General features: G+C 35.6%; 1 protein-coding gene across 1 annotated transcript; it reads left to right on the forward strand.

Annotated features, from left to right (window-relative positions):
- Positions 1 to 11,414: 11,414 nt before the first annotated feature.
- LOC132161877 (cation/calcium exchanger 2) lies at positions 11,415 to 13,595 on the forward strand. Its single transcript, XM_059572090.2, has 2 exons — positions 11,415 to 12,606; positions 12,922 to 13,595. The coding sequence occupies exons 1-2, from the start codon at positions 11,736 to 11,738 to the stop codon at positions 13,419 to 13,421; spliced, it is 1,371 nt and encodes a 456-aa protein (XP_059428073.1). The 5' UTR covers positions 11,415 to 11,735; the 3' UTR covers positions 13,422 to 13,595.
- The last annotated feature ends 2,894 nt before the right edge of the window (positions 13,596 to 16,489 follow it).

The raw sequence follows: 16,489 nt of genomic DNA on the forward strand, positions 1-16,489 counted from the left end.
ATGTGAGTTTACTATTTCCTCTTGAGATTTGACCGTCTGCTTTATCTCACCCGCCAGCTCACTTATCATTTTTAGCACTCGATCCTCAAAATTAGAATCTGACGGAGGTGGTGCGGTCTGGTATTGCTATTGTGGAGGCCGGTAAGTGGAATGAGGTTGGTAGGGCTGCCTGTTGGATTGAGCTTGATTGTGTGGCCCTGGGGCTGAGTTGCCCGAATTTGGATTCTTCCATGGGAAATTTGGATGATTTCTCCACCCGGGGTTGCAGGAATTGGAGTACGGATCATTATCCTGTATGGAGAAAGCTGCATTAACCTGCTCATTAGCAATATCAGTATAATTTCCAGTAATAGGGCAGTTATTTACATGATGCATAGGATTATAACATAATGAGCATGATTCAGGTAGTGTGTGCGTGTGAGCAGCATTAGGAGCAAAACCAGCAGTCATCCATTGGTCTAGCTTCTTGGTGATAGCCTCAACTACTTGGTTGGCCATGTTTGAGGAATGGCCTGCTTCATACAAACTTTCTGTCTTGAGTGCTTTAGGTGCTGGTGCCCTTCGTCTAGTGGAAACCTGTTGAAGAGAATTGTTACTCAAATTTTCAAACATAGCCCATGCTTCATCTTCGCTTTTTCACATGAAAGTTCCCCAACATGATGCCTCCACCATTTTTCTATTGGACTCGGTCAGGCCATCATAGAAATACTGCATGAGCTGCCATTTTGGGACAGCGTGGTATGGACAAAATCTAAGCAAGCTCTGCAGCCTATCCCAAGTCTCATGGAAATCTTCTCCCTCATATTAGGAGAAGGTAGTGATAGCTCTCCTAGTGTCATTGGTCATTCCTATGGGATAATACTTCTTAAGAAATTCTTGCTGCAGTTGAGCCCAAGAAGTGATAAAGTTGGCTGTTAAGGACTGGAGCCAATGTTTGGCTGTTTCCTTGAGGGAGAAAGGAAAAAGATGCATCCTTATGGCATCCTCAGTGAATCCATTCATTTTAGTGGTATCACAAATTGCTTCAAAATCACAGAGGAACTCATAAGGATTTTCAGTGCTAAGCCCTAGGAAAGAAAGTAAACTTCGTATAGTGCTGGGTTTAATTTCATAATGGGTTGACATAATTTCCGGCAGCCGGAGACATGTGGGAGTAGTGTAAGTGGTAGGAAGATAATGATCTTGCAAAGCTACGTGGTTACCGTCTCCCATGGTCTCAGTGGAACGCTCTTCTAGCAAATTAGGAGTCCTTTAGGATCTAATTTGTCTAAGAGTGCGTTCAATTTCAAGGTCGCAAGAGATTAATGGAAAAGACAAAGAATGGCGACGTAGCATAAACTGAACAGAGAAAAGAAAAGCTCACAAATGGCCTTAGATGCACTTAGGGTTTTGGATGCAGGTTGCCACAAGTGCGCTCGATCCGACGGCAGGGTGCGCTCGAGCGTACTGCCGCAGATGGGTGCGAGCGCAGGAGGGGAAGGCTCGAGTATTGCTGGCTTGATTCCTGCTGGAATGCGTGCGTGTGCTCGATCACAGTCACAGAGAAGGCAGCTACGGACCTGTTTGCAAATTCTAAAAAAATAAAAACCAAACACACAACAGAATTAAAGTTAGCAACTTAAAGCAGAAAAATAATTTATTAAGCTACAATTGATCCTTAAATTTAGATAATGAAACCGTTAAGCAGTCCCCGGCAACGGCGCCAAAAATTGATTGTGGTATTTTTGTGACAAAAAATATCAATTATAAAATTACCACTCGCAATAGAACGAATCCCGTAGGATAGGGCTATAGTGAGGGTGTCGAACCTCAAGGATTGCAGGGGTTTTATTATCGAAATTTAAAAGATTAAAATTAACTTAATTCAAAAGAGAATGATTTGTTTGTGTGAATTTAAAGTGCATAAAATAAATGGAAATAAAGGAAGTAAATATATGAGAGAGAGAGAGAGAGTAGGGTATTGATTTCACCACGATCCGCACACCAATGGTTAACCATATTTAATTCTAGCAATTCATTTATATGCATGTTATAATTTAAACAAGAAAACATATGAAAATAATTTCATACAATCAATGGAATAGTATAACCCATCTTCGGTTGCCACAGATCGTCTACCTAAATTATACTAAACTAGGGCGTAGTACGATCTGTCTTTTCTAGGTATGGTCTATCTAACCCTATTGATTGCATGCCAATTAAGAACCATTGTATAACCATCATTCTTATAATCACAGAAAATAAGAATGATTTCTAATAGTAAAATAATTTCTAAGACAAGATACGAATTTTACTAATATTGAATTGGAATTAAAGAACAATTGCATTTAATATGAAGAACACAAATCAATTGTAGCAATCCTTAGGGTTATACAATCAACATGCATAAATTGAAAGCTAAAAAGTAAATACAATCAAACCATTGTGCTTGGAAAGGGTTACATCAGTACCCCACAATTGGGTTTAGCCGCTCATGATCTTCTAAGCTCCACAGACAATTTACTGAAATTTTAACTCTAGAAAGCGGTGTGTCTGTTTACAATGTTTAGAGCTCTATTTATAGGGATTAGAAAAACTCTAAAAACCTAGAAACCCTCAGAAAATCGGAAGTCAGTCTCCCAGTCCAATTGGGAGACTGAAAACCAATCCACGCTGGAAAAGGGTTGCTGCCGTGCAATACACGCCCGAGTGCGCTTGATCCGAAGTTTTGTCCGCTCGAGCGCAGGCATGTGCTTGATCCCTGGCCACAGACGCTCGAGCGCAGGTGCGCTCAAGCTCAGGAGTAGCTACACTCGATCCTAGATCCAGAATGCTCAGCTTTTTGGCCTTTTATGCCCAATTTTCAATGGTTTGTCAAATAAGACCTGAAACACAAAAACAAAACAAAATCAAACAAATAAAAATGCTAAGGAATTAACATATGTAAATTAAGGGGCTTGAATGTGCAACATTCAGCGCTTATCAGACAACATTGAGGAGAAAGATAAAAAAGAATAAGTTGAGCACCATAAGCAAGTTGAGCACCATGAGAACAATAAGTCCCCAACAGATCCTAATCTGCCTAGTGACATGGAAGTGGATACTGAAGCTCGTGCCTGCATCATTGTCTTTCTTGAGACACATCAAGAATCACTTATTTTGAGAAAAAATGTTTTTGAGCACATTAGTATGTTTTTTGTGAGGCATGATATTTGAACTTAAGCATGAACCTTTTGAGATTTGGTGGATGATCTATTAGTGAATAACCTTGGCTTGCAAGATACAAAACAAAAAAATAAAAATAAAAAAATAAAGGAAAAAGAAAAGAAAGATCATGTTAAGTTTTCCACTGAGTAACTAGACCTCTTGCCTCACTAAGCATTGAGTGTTCGCCTCAAAAGGTGTGAAATTTAATGTTGATTTATGATATGGTTACTCTAACTTCGTAGCCTTTTTGACTGAAGTTAATTAGCTCTTAGAGATGTTTTACATCTAGTGCCCTAAAGCCATTTGGCTTGGGAGTCATTGGCCTAACACTTGTTATATGAGTCAACTAGAAAGCTTAAGAGAGTTAGACATTGTAGAGCCTGTTTAAAAAAAAAAAATGCATATCTTGCCTTTGTTATGTCATCTGTTAGGGATTCTTACAAATTTTGTGGAACTTGTTTTGAGTTTAAACTGAAAGCTTCATAATTGTATACTAATTACACTTTGCACTTTTCAAAACATATGAGGTCTCAATTATCCATTTATGAGTGAGTTGATTATGGATTTCCTTTTGATTGAAATGATGGTGTTTGTCTTTTTAAGCTTGCTCATGAATAAAAATCATGGTTTGTGTGAAACTTTTTCTTGTTAACAACATAGTGTTACAATGTTTGTGGGTATCATTCCTATTAAGCCCTCACGAGACTTCACTCGTCCAATAGGAATGCCTAGGGCTTTAAAATGCTTGTTGCATATGGTAAATGCAATCGTCTCTCCCACGAAAGAGGATTTTATGTTTCTTGCTTTCATTTTATTTTTCATTTTGTTTTGCTAAGGGACTAGCAAAATGAAAGTTTGGAGGTGTTTGATAAGTGCCAAATATTGCATATTTGAACCCCTTTATTTACATTAGTTAATCCTTTAGCTGTGTCGTTATTTAATGTTTTGTGTTAGTTTTGTGTTTTTAGTGTTTTGTAGGTTGTTGAAGAAAAACTACAGCTTTAAAGGAAAAAATGAAAAGTTTGGAAGAAATCACACTTTGAGAAAACCTAGATGATGTGGTTAAGGCTCCGTTTACTTTGCCGTAAAATGATTTCCGTCGGAAAATATTTTTAGGGAAGTCATTTTTCTTGAAAATGTTTTCCGCCGAAAACATTTTACGGTGTTTACTGCGCGCACGGAAAATCAATTTTTTTTTAATATTTTCATTTAATTATATTAACCTATAAAATGTAATTTTTATTCACAATATAAAAATATTAATATAAAATAATTTATGTTTGATTGTTAAAATTCGACAAAAACAATCAACCTAACTGAGAATATTTTTGGATTTTCCATTTTTTGAGAAAAAGAAAATAGAAAAATAGAAAACGTATTTTAAAAGTACTGTATCTAAAATGTCCATACATCTAGGTTAAATTGAACACATGAACAGGAATAAGAACTAATTACAAGATAAAAGGCATAAACCGAGATATCAAACAATTAAGAAATGAAAATATATGCTTATAATAAAAATAAGATAATTGGAGTGAATTACAACACTCAAACATAGAAAAAAACAAATGCATAAAACAAACCATTCTTCATTGCATCGCTGCCGCGCGCACTTGGCCAATGACAGCTGCAGCTGCTGCTGCTGCTTGTCACTTCGGTCCATGGAGAGCAAGAAAATCTAGAGAGAAAAATGGTAAAAGAGAGAAAAAGAGGACAGAGGTGGTGGTGGTGAGGTTGAGGGAGTGAACTGGGAGAGAGAGAAAGAGAGAGACAAAGACAGAGACCCAGTTGGTGATGTTGCTGTTGGTGAACTTCTTCTTTGGCCATTTTCGTCAAACAGTTGGTGTTCAAAGCCATGGATTGCAATTGCCCAAAGTAACTGGGCCTCTCTTGTGAAAAAGGTTTCAAGTAAACCACTTTTGCACGACTACAATTCTTTTTGGCTCCCTTTTTACATAAGAGGCAGAGGGGGCGTGATGAATTTTACTACAAACATGAACCAAAGTGGGCAAAACCACAAGAAATTCAAAACAATCATCGCCAAATTCAACCATAAACAGAGCTAAGGCATTTATTCTCTACTCTCTTCCCATAATCGCATCCCATATTCTCTTTGCAGCCAATCAGAGCAATTCAAGGCAAAAAGCAAGAAAAACAACAACTACCAATCAAAAACTCCAAAAATTAAACACCAAAACAACTCTAGAAGTTCTCATTTTCCAAAATTCACACCATAGACCCAAAACCCAATCCGTCCCAACTGATTGATACGAAAGTAAAACACAATCGCAGATCTGATACATTAATAGGGAAAGAAACCAAAATCAAAATGCTCCATGAATTCCAGTTGTCCAACAGAGAAAGAAACCAAAATCAAAATGCTCCATAAATCGCTCCATACATACAATTCAACAAAGAAAGAGAGAGATGAGTATCTGCTTCGGACTTGAAGAGTGAAGCTCAGCCGAGAGAGAGAGGAGTTGTGCAGCCTGTGTGTGTTGAGCGTGAAGGTGAAGGAGAAGTTGTAGCTGTGCGCGTGAGGGTGAACAGAAATCGTCAGGTTTTTTTGTTCTTTTTTTCTAATCAGAAGAGCGTCGAGTTGAGCAGGGAAAATGGTTTACGAAATTAAAATTTGTAAACCATTTTCCTGAAAATGTAAAGTTTTTTTTGGTCAAACCGAAAATGATTTCAGTTTGACCACTATTTTACGTTGAAGTAAACACCGTAAAATGCGAAAATTATTTTCTAGAAATTATTTTACGTCGAAGTAAACGGAGCCTAAGTTTAACCTAATCAATGAGAAGATTAAATCGAAATTTCTCTAATCGGAGTCAAAATCGAATTGGATTCAAAATCAGATTCTGCACATGTCTCAGTGTTTTTACCATAACTTTTTATTCAAATATCAGATTGAGATGATTCTAGCGGCATTGGAAAGTTAACTCAAAATATTACAATGAGTTGTGAAATAGGATTTTCCTAATTCGGACGGTTACTATACCAAAATTGCCCCGCAATAAAAGGACACAAATACGAATCCTATTCCGATTCAGACTTCTATTTGGACTAGAGACAAACCTCCGAATTATCTAGGTTTACTAGGGCTTCTAGGACTTCCCTAAGCCTATAAATAGACCTCTTTGCATTCAAGAAAAGATAGACAATTCCAGAGACAAAAATTCGCGGCTTCTCTCTTTAGTTTAGTTTTTCTTAGGTTTAGGTTTAGGTTTAGATTTTATTTTTATGTGGAGCTAAATTCCCAACTAAGGTTGGGGATGAAGCCTCATCAATGAAGAGCAACATTATGTTCATGTAAGTCAATGCTATTCAACTTTATGGAGCTTTTATATTTCAATTGTTTTACTTCTAATCAATTTGTGAGATGATTATTTGATATCTTTTGTGATTCAATGATAAATATGATGATTTGAGATAATTTCATATGATTGATTGCTTGGGTTTAACTAAAAATTGGATCCCTTGTGATTTGTTCTACGGATACATTTGATGTTTTGATTTAATTTGGATATCTTGTTGTGATTTACGGATACACTTGATGATTTAACTTAAATTGGATTTCTTTTGTGATTTGTGTGAAAGAATGGATAAATTGGATGATTTTGATTAACTCTTTGAAGTGAAAGTAAAATGTACCTAAGATTTTGTTGTGAGAACTTTGGATAATATTGATGAACATGAGATGTGTTGCTATGATTTGGTGAGTGTGGATTACACAACCTTAGTCTTTATCTTTTGTTTTATTTTATTTAGTTTGTGTTTATCTTTTAATTTTCAAAACTCAAATTTCAAAACCCAAATTGGAACTAGGTTAGGATAAAATTAGTTTAGATATGAGTTGTTCTTTCAAGAATACAATTCTCTGTGGGATCAACCTCGCACTTGCAATCCATTAACTACAATCGATTCGTACACTTGTGAGTTAATAAAATTTACGCAACAATCATCTACATTAGGAAAGATGATAATCAAATTTTGGATTTTTATAATCAAATTTGACTTTTTAGGATTTAGAGTAAAATGTTTAAGACATCGTGCACGTACATCAATTGTTATAACATTATTTTACAATTGATGACTCACGTGGTCTTGTTTAGTGTATGGCATACCCTGCCAATACCCCAACATATTAACCTGAAGCCTCCTTGCTTCTCATCACCAAAATAAGTCATTTGAGGTTTAACATGTTATAGTCTAGATGGAATTCGTAGTTCCATTTACGACTACAAATAACAAGCTTTATAAGTTGCAAGGATCTTTTGAGTATGATCTTCTGTGATACTCACACCATGATTCAAATACAATGTATCTTAGGGATCTTACATTCATATAATCAGAGTACACAATCCATATATATGTTCTCTGTAAGTATACTTGTATATGTTTTATGTTCTATTTCAAAAACTTTTATTAATCAATTGGAGTTTTGGACACAATTCTCAACAGTTGGCCGAATGGATCTAATGGGTTTGTCAAAGGTACAACTCATCCCCTTTATCCTTTAATTATTGATTTTCAGTTGATTTCAATTGGGTATTTGATTTTGGGGGTTATTTCAGTTGGAGTATTCTTGAGGGCTTTGGTTGAGTTGGTTCATGATTTTTTTTTTGAACAAATTTGTTCACTGGGTTTGGCCGAATGGATTTAGACATTCTTGTTCAGCCATCTCATCCAGATGGCCTACACACGACCAGCGAGGAGCTCTTGGGTTGAAGTACTGACTTACTACACTGCACTGTCCATTTGGACGAACACTCTTCCGTCTAGACGGGGCTCCCTTGAGACTGCTGCAAACTGCTCTTCCCTTTTTTTTTTTTTCTTTTTTTTTTTTTTTAATTTTAATTTTTTTTTTATATATATATATATATATATATATATATATATATATATATATGAGTAAATATATTATAATTAACCTGCCAAAATTAAAATCTCCGTAAGTTTTGTTTTTTGAAAATTTATTTCTTGAGTCAATCGAAATGCCAATAAAATCTCTATTGTCAAAATTTTCTAATCACTGTTAGTCCTAATCAAAACACACCGTTTTGTCATGTTAGCATATTAATTTTTTATTAATTTAATTTTAAAATTAAATCTAAAATTAATAAAAAAAAAAAAAAAATACACACAGAGAGCGTCGACGGTTGGTAAGGTGTGAAAAATTTCCATCTTCTCAATTGGGTTTTCCTTTGGGGGTCTCTGGATTTGGTCTCAAATGTTTGATTGATTTCTTCTAATGGAGACCAGAGCATCGACGGTGGGTGGTAGTAGCTGATACCGGACAGAAAAAGGATGGAAAACAAGTACACAGATTCACACTCAAATGATAGATAGAAGTTCACCACCCAAAAGATAACACCAAAGGGATATAGAATATCACCACCCAAAAGCTTATAACAAGGGATACAGAACTAGAAAACTCACCACTCTAAGGCTCACACCAAAGAGATACAAAGATACAAGGAGAACTCTTCTCTCAAAAGCCAAAGGCTGATTTTTAATTAACACAATAATCTAGTCTGCCCTACACTTGCACACACAAGTATTATATAAGCTTAGAACAGCCCTCTAAGCATATGATAAGTCTCTAAAGAAATAAAACAAGTAATAATGGCATAGAACAATCTTTAATTCGTGGGCAGCAGACAAGGGGACAAAACAGCCTCCTTAATGCGTATTCCCGAGAAGGCTGACCACTCCACTTGAAACAGTCATAACTTTTGGCTCCCAACTCCAAATGATCTGAAACGTTTTTAGTTGGAAAGATAAGATTCTGAACTTGAAGTTAGACCTAGGCATGTGTTCGAAATGATGAAGTACTGGACGGCTATGATGTTTTTGAACTCACTAGAACCCTCTAGACTGCATCAGGATTTCTTCAATTTGGGCCTTGACATTCTGTTGGGCTTGTGAACTTATTTGGGCTGAAGTTTGGGAGATTGTTAATGGACTCTTGCTGGACACACCCGTGTCATTCTCCCCGGGTTGATGAGGACTTGCCCTCAAGTCCGTGGTCTCTTCAATTTCTTCATATGGTGCTAAGTCACATACATTGAAAGTGGCATATACACCATACTCTCCAGGGAGCTCAATCTTGTAAGCATTTTCTCCAATGCGTTGGAGGACTTTGAAAGGAGCATTTGCTCGTGGTAGGAGCTTAGATCGTTGTTTCGCTGGAAAACGTTCTTTTCGAAGATGAATCCATACCAAATCTCCTTCCTTGAAAACCATTGGCTTTCTATGCTTATTGGCCTGTGTTCGATACTTCTCATTTTGCTTCTCAATATGACCTCGAATCTACTCATGCAACTTCTTGATTCCCTTGGCTCGTTCATCAGCACTACCACTAAATTGAATGGTTGTAGGAATTGGAGCCAAATCAAGAGGGCTAATGGGGTTTAGGCCATAGACAGATTCAAATGGACTACAACCAGTGGTTTGACTAGTAAACCTATTATAGGCAAATTCAGCTTGGGCAAGGAGGAGATCCCATTGATGGATGTTCTTTCCCACAAAACTCCTCAAGAGGTTTCCCAAACTTCGATTAACAACTTCAGTTTGACCATCTGTCTGGGGATGGTATGTAGAGCTGAATTGGAGGATAGTTCCAAGCTTGGGGTTTAGACGTGATCATTGAATAGAATAAGTAGGGACATTATTGACGTGATCTTGGTGTTTGCTGGCAATGCCTTCTTCATGATTCTGCTGTTGTTCTGCCTTCTTCATGATTTTGCGTTGTTGCTGTTGTTCTGCCTTCTTCATCATATGGGTCTGACAAAATTTCAGAAAAAAGAAAACCCATGTCAACAACTTTAAGCTGAAAAATTATATGGGTTTGATCAAGTAATTCCAAAAATTTCAGCTTTAAGAGTTTCTAGCTCCCATAAAGATTCACAAAATAGACCAAATCCAAAACTTTTCAGCTATGAAATTTATCCTGGTTCTAATTGAATTTCATCAAATAGATTAAATTCAAAAACTTTTCATCTACAAAGAACAAAGTTTGAGGTACAAAAAAATTTCATATCAGAAAGCAAAGAAAAAGAAGCAACAAATTGGAGAAAAAGTGAAGAGAAGGGAACGGAAAAATTGTTCATGAACAGAATAACTAGTTTTTCTTAAATTACCATGCCTTCTTCATGATTCTGCTCAAAGAACCTTGAAATTGACGGTCTCCATTAGAGGAAATTAATCAAACATTTGAGACCAAATCCAGAGACCCCAAATGGAAAGCTCAATTGAGAATATTGAAATTTTTCACACCTTACCCACCGTGGACGCTCTCTCTGGAATTTATTTATTTATTTTTTTTAAAATTAAATTTATAAAAAATTAATATGTTGACGTGGCAAAATGGTAGGTTTTGATTGGGACTAATGGTGGTTAGAAAATTTTGATGTAGAGATTTTATTGGTATTTTGATTGACACAAGCAGTAAATTTTCCCAAAAAAAAAAAAAACTTCAGAAGATTTTAATTTTAACGGATTGACTTATAATATATTTACCTCTATATATTTATTATTATAAATATTTTTTTTTAAAGGGTAGTGACGTTTGCACTGTTAACACGTCACCAAAAGGCAAACATGCAATTTACCAAACGCTTACTTACTCATAAAAAATAAATAATGTAATATAAAAAATGTGATTTGATATAAAAGTAAGAATAATTTTTTTTAAAAAAATAAAGTGAATAGTTTGATACAATCCAGGGGAATGGGACGTGATTTAACAAACAAGGCGGATTTAGCTTTACAGTTTGCTATAACAACCTCCCCACCTTTAATTCCCTCTCCCTTATCCTCCTTAATGTGGCTAATTTATATATCAAATAAAAACGATGAAACATTAAGAAAAAGAAAAAAAGAAAAAATCCCTTGTTCATATTCACCACAGGCAAAGTGGTATGTACACCGTAGAGTACTTTGGTGTCATTTTCAGAGAAAAATAATGAAAAAGGAAAGAAAGGACGTGTGATGTGAGGTCCATTCTATTGGGTGTTTTCATGATCAACCACAAGCCGCGTAGAATCTTAACTGCGCCTAGCAAAAACGTGTGTATCGAAAGCAAGAAAGGGTCAAAAGCTTGATTTAGAAGAACAAAATGGAGACAACCAAAGCAAGTAAATGGTACCGTTTGATTGCAAATTTATGTCTAATTCATTTCTCATACATGAAAACGACATCTAACCTAATAACACGTGTATTATTCGGTTCATCTCCCAAGGAGGCATTGCAACTACAAGACAATTGTAATGAGCTTCCCAGCTCCCACCTCCATGAGTTACCAATTCCCCAAGTTGTAGACGCCTTCAATGGTTTTTCTGTCAGCAACTTCTACTTTCATCAAGAAGCTCAAAGCTTTAACCAGCACTTGCAGAGGTTAGTTATGCTACACGTTTGTGCCTTTTCTTTCGAGTAGTTGGAAGTTGTGTCCACATTTGGTAAAGCCAGCTTCCTTGGATTAATCTGTTGGCCTGAATGGGTATGCCCATTATCTTAATCATGAAGTATTCCAGGTTATTCTGTGCATGAAATTGTTTTTGATAGATTTTTCTGCAATGTCTGCCAAGAACAATTTTCTTCTTTTCTTGAACATCTCATTTCTGTTAGTGGGATGTGCTTTCTTGATTATACATCTCTACACTTCAGAATGTCTTGTTTTGAGCAAATTCAATGGTCTCACTAGCAGCAGCCAGCAAGGCTGCAAGGCCTTACATACGCTTGATGACTTCAAAGCCAAGTGTTCCTACATTAAATCCCATGACCCATGTGTTTCCCAGGGCTATATTGATTATCTTTACCTTTTCTATTGCAAAATTGGGAGTTTTCCCTTTCTGGGTTATTCTCTTCTTTCTCTGTGGCTTCTAGTTCTGTTTTATCTGTTGGGAAACACAGCTTCTGAGTACTTTTGTTCTTCACTTGAAAGCTTGTCAAGGTTACTAAAATTGTCTCCTACAATTGCTGGCGTTACTCTGCTTTCTCTTGGCAATGGTGCCCCTGATATTTTTTCAACCATCGTCTCCTTTATGGGTAGTGGGACATGTGATGTTGGCCTTAACACAATACTAGGGGGTGCTTCCTTTGTAACATGTGTTGTGGTTGGAATCATAAGCATTTCAAGTCGAAAAAAGCAGATTCGAGTAAACAAGTCTGCCTTTATAAGAGATGTTTGTTTTTTCCTTTTGGTTCTTGTGTTCTTGATTGTCATATTGATTCAGGGGAAAATTGATCTGTGGGGTGCAATTGCTTTTACTTCATTGTATATTGTTTATGTGATAATGGTTTGCACCTCACATTACCACTCGAAGAATGGCGGAGAAGACGGTGAAAGACATGGTAATTCTGGCAATGGCAGTGACTTGACCATACCTATTCTTACTGACATGGAGAATGGGGAAGGTGAGTCTTTAGTACAAGTCAAGAAGAGCTGCTTTTGTCTCAGATCATCAGCTTTTTGTGCTACATTTCTTTGCATCCTTGAGATGCCTCTTTCTTTACCAAGGCGATTGACAATTCCTGTTGTTTGTGAGGAGAAATGGTCTAAGCCATATGCAGTTGCTTCAGTGACATTAGCACCACTGCTGTTGTCATCTCTTTGCAAGCCTCATCACTATGGAATTGGGTTGAGTTTTGGGATTGCTTTTGGGGTTCTTGCTTTCTTGAAAACTGACAACTCTTGCCCACCAAAGAAATTCACTTTTCCTTGGCTTGCAGGGGGCTTTTTAATGAGTGTAACCTGGAGCTATATCACTGCTCAGGAATTGGTAGGGCTGCTGGTTTCTCTTGGGTATATGTGTGGAATAAATCCTTCTATACTTGCTCTAACAGTCCTTGCTTGGGGCAACTCACTTGGAGATCTGACCACAAATCTAACAATGGCTATCAATGGCGGAGCAGAGGGAGCTCAAGTTGCTATATCAGGCTGCTATGCTGGCCCCATCTTCATCACTCTCTTTGGCTTAGGCTTGTCTCTTGTAGGCTCATGTTGGGCAAACTACCCTTCATTTGTAGTGATGCCTAGCGATCCACACCTCTTGGAGACACTAGGGTTTTTGGCAGGTGGCTTACTTTGGGCTCTTGTGGTTTTGCCTGTGAGAGGCATGAGGCTAGATGGGGTTTTGGGAGGAGGGCTTTTAGTTGTTTATATAGTTTCTCTGTTTTTAAGGTTGATACAAACAGATGGGTCTCTCAGCCTTGTTAATATGTATAAATAATTAGAAACACTAGGTATTTAGTAGTAGACTGTTATATACGACTGTCAGATATGTAAGCGTGATGACGTGGTCGTGAACATCATTTCGAGACGAAATGGATGTAACTAGATGTATCCATGTAATTAGTTTACTAATTAAAAAGCTTCTTGTAAAGCGACTATCTTGCTTAGCTCATATCATTTGGCTTCATCTACTTAATCTGCTATAACACTATGAGTTGTAAAGGACTTCTCTTTCACAATTCTATTAATCTCTCTTCTCACTCTGCTAATCTCTTTACATCTTCTTCACATATTATTCTTCTTCTCTCTTCTTTCCTTTTTTTTTTAGTTAAATATTAATATTTTATTGTTAGGAACTTTATCTTTTAATTTAGGGGGAAAAAAAAAAAAAAAAAAAAGAATCTATGGGTTTTTACTCTACTAAAAAATTATCCATATCCTTTAAAAGAAAAAAAAATTCTATCCCTATCTTTTTATCCTTTAAAAAATCAATCTCACTATCAACGTTTCTGTGCAAATTTGCTGTCGGATTTTGTGTCACGTCATCAAGCCACCTAATGATCAGCAGCCAAATAATAAACGAGATACGTCATGCATACTCACAATTTGTGTACAATCGTAATTATACCCAATCGTCAAGCAAAAAAAAAAAAAAAAAACAATAAAAAAAAGTCAAAAAAACACCAACAAAGGTGGAGGGGGTGAAACACCTTCACATTGCAGAGGAGGTGGAGGGTGTATCGACTCCCTCCCATGAGCCACCGCAGCAGTGGCCACCACAATCGCTATGTGGTGCTTGTTGGCGTCCAGGGCGGTTGGCATAGCCATCAAAAGTGGCATTGACGTACTGGGAGTGCGTTTGAAAAATAATACTTTTAAATCAAAAAATGTTTTTTTTTATAAAAGTTTTATTTTTAAATTTTTGTCAAAAGTACATTTTTGCTACTTTTAAACTTTTTGGACCTTAGGGCCTTTTCGGGATTACATTTGAGATGCCTAAAAAAGTTTTTAACACTCAAAAAGTCCATTTGAATAAAAAAACACTCGTTTAGTAAAAATATTAAAAACGCTTTTAAGGATCCAAAAAGTTTAAAAATTGCCAAAACATGCTTTTGGCAAAAGTTTAAAAATAAACTTTTTGCTCAAAAGCTTTTTTTTTACTTAAAAGCTGTATTTTTCAAACGCAATCCCAAACAAGCTTTTAAACTTTTGTCAAAAGTGCGTTTTGACAATTTTTAAAGGTATTTTGGACCCTTGAAAACACTTATAATTTTTTAACAAACGACTACTTTTCTTTCCTTCAAACAGTTTTTTTGAGTATTAAAAACACTTTTAGGCTCTTCAAACACAATCTAAAACAGACTCTTAATTTATTAATATCGTTGATTTACGCCTTTGAAATAATAATGTGAATGTTGGCATTTTTTTTTAAGCGAAATAATATGATGTTATATGTACAGTTAGATACACGAGCATTAAATTCTAACCGTAAAATGAATACTAGCATTTTAAATAAAATAAAAATAATACTCATCAAAGTTTTAGAACCGAGATGAAGAAATTTGTGGGCATAACTCATCTTATAAAACCGGTTCAATAAGAGATAGTTGCTCATTTTTTATAAACATGCCCAAAATTTTGTTCACAAGCAATGTGAGATTTTCTTCGAAATCCTCTCCTCTTTGGTCCACTAGAAAAGATCAAAATGTGAAGTTTTATGAGTGTACACTTGATTATTACTTATGGTAATTGATTATGGATTTATGGTCTATATGCAAGTGAGCTTCTGCAATTTTAGGGATTAAACTTGGAACAAATTCGCTCTATAGAAATTGCAGTAGAAGATAATATCAAGTTAGGATTTGGAATTATCTTGAGATTTCTGGGCTGATCTCTGGCTCAACGGTCATGATTTCCATTACTGTTTATTTATTTTTGCAATTTTTTTTTTAATTAATCATAAGTTCATTGTAAAGTCTATTTTTTTTTTTTAATGATTTTGCATTTAAAAAATCATAAAAATAATTCTCAAATAAAAATTTTAATGCTTTATATTTAATATAAAAATATAATTATTTTTATATTAAAATTAAAATAATCTTTTTTTTTTTTTTCCTTAAAAGCTTAACTTTTATCGGAGAAGTGCCCAACAAATAAACTTAAAAAATTTTCAAACTAACGTGACAAGGGTTTTTAAATTTTTTTTTTTAAAAAAAAATGCAATTTTCTCTCCATTGTCATTCACTTACGGTCTGCCACGTCAATTTGAAAATTTTTTTGGGTTCATTTGTTTGACTCCCTAACATTTTCCTATTACTTGTCTCTTAGTAATTGTTAATAAAAAGAAGTAAGGGCGGAGCTAGGGAAGGGCAAGAGGGCGTAAAGAGTAATGCTATAATATATATATGGAAAATTACAGTTTACACCCCGAAAGTTGACAGCGTTTTTCTATTCAAACACCAAAGTTTCAATTTTTGCAGTCCACCCCTCCAAATTTTTCATTTTTTGCAATTTGACCAATTATATCCAAAACTTTTCATATTGCCCCTAATTTTTATTTATTTTTATTTTTTATAAAAAACTTTTTTTAAAAAAATTCGGGGTGGCTATCTAGCCATTTTTGCAACCCCCAAATTTGTTTTTTTTTTTTTTTTTTAATAAAAAATAAAAATTAGAGGCAGTATGAAAATTTTGGTCGAATTGAAAAAAATTAAAACTTTGTGGGGATGGATTGCAAAAATTGAAACTTTGGTGTTCGAATTGAAAAACACTGTTAACTATGATAGGGTAAACTGTAATTTTTCTATATATATATATAGTTGATATAACTAGCTTTTAAAATTACTATTAAGTTGGGTATCACATATGGTACGTACCTGACTTATGGGTAAATATTAGTTTAGTACATTTGTCATCATTCCATTAGTCAAACTAATGGACTGTAATAGAGGATGGTTTCGACCACTTCTTTTTGGCCATTGGGGGTGGTTCGGCCACCCCCAAGGGCCTTAGGAGTGATTCGGTCACCCCTAAACGGACTTCATGGGGTGGCCGAAACCACTTTAA

This window comes from Corylus avellana, chromosome 10 (genome assembly GCF_965113065.1).
Source record: "Corylus avellana chromosome 10, dhCorAvel1.hap1.2, whole genome shotgun sequence".
In the NCBI taxonomy this organism is placed as follows: Eukaryota; Viridiplantae; Streptophyta; class Magnoliopsida; order Fagales; family Betulaceae; genus Corylus; species Corylus avellana.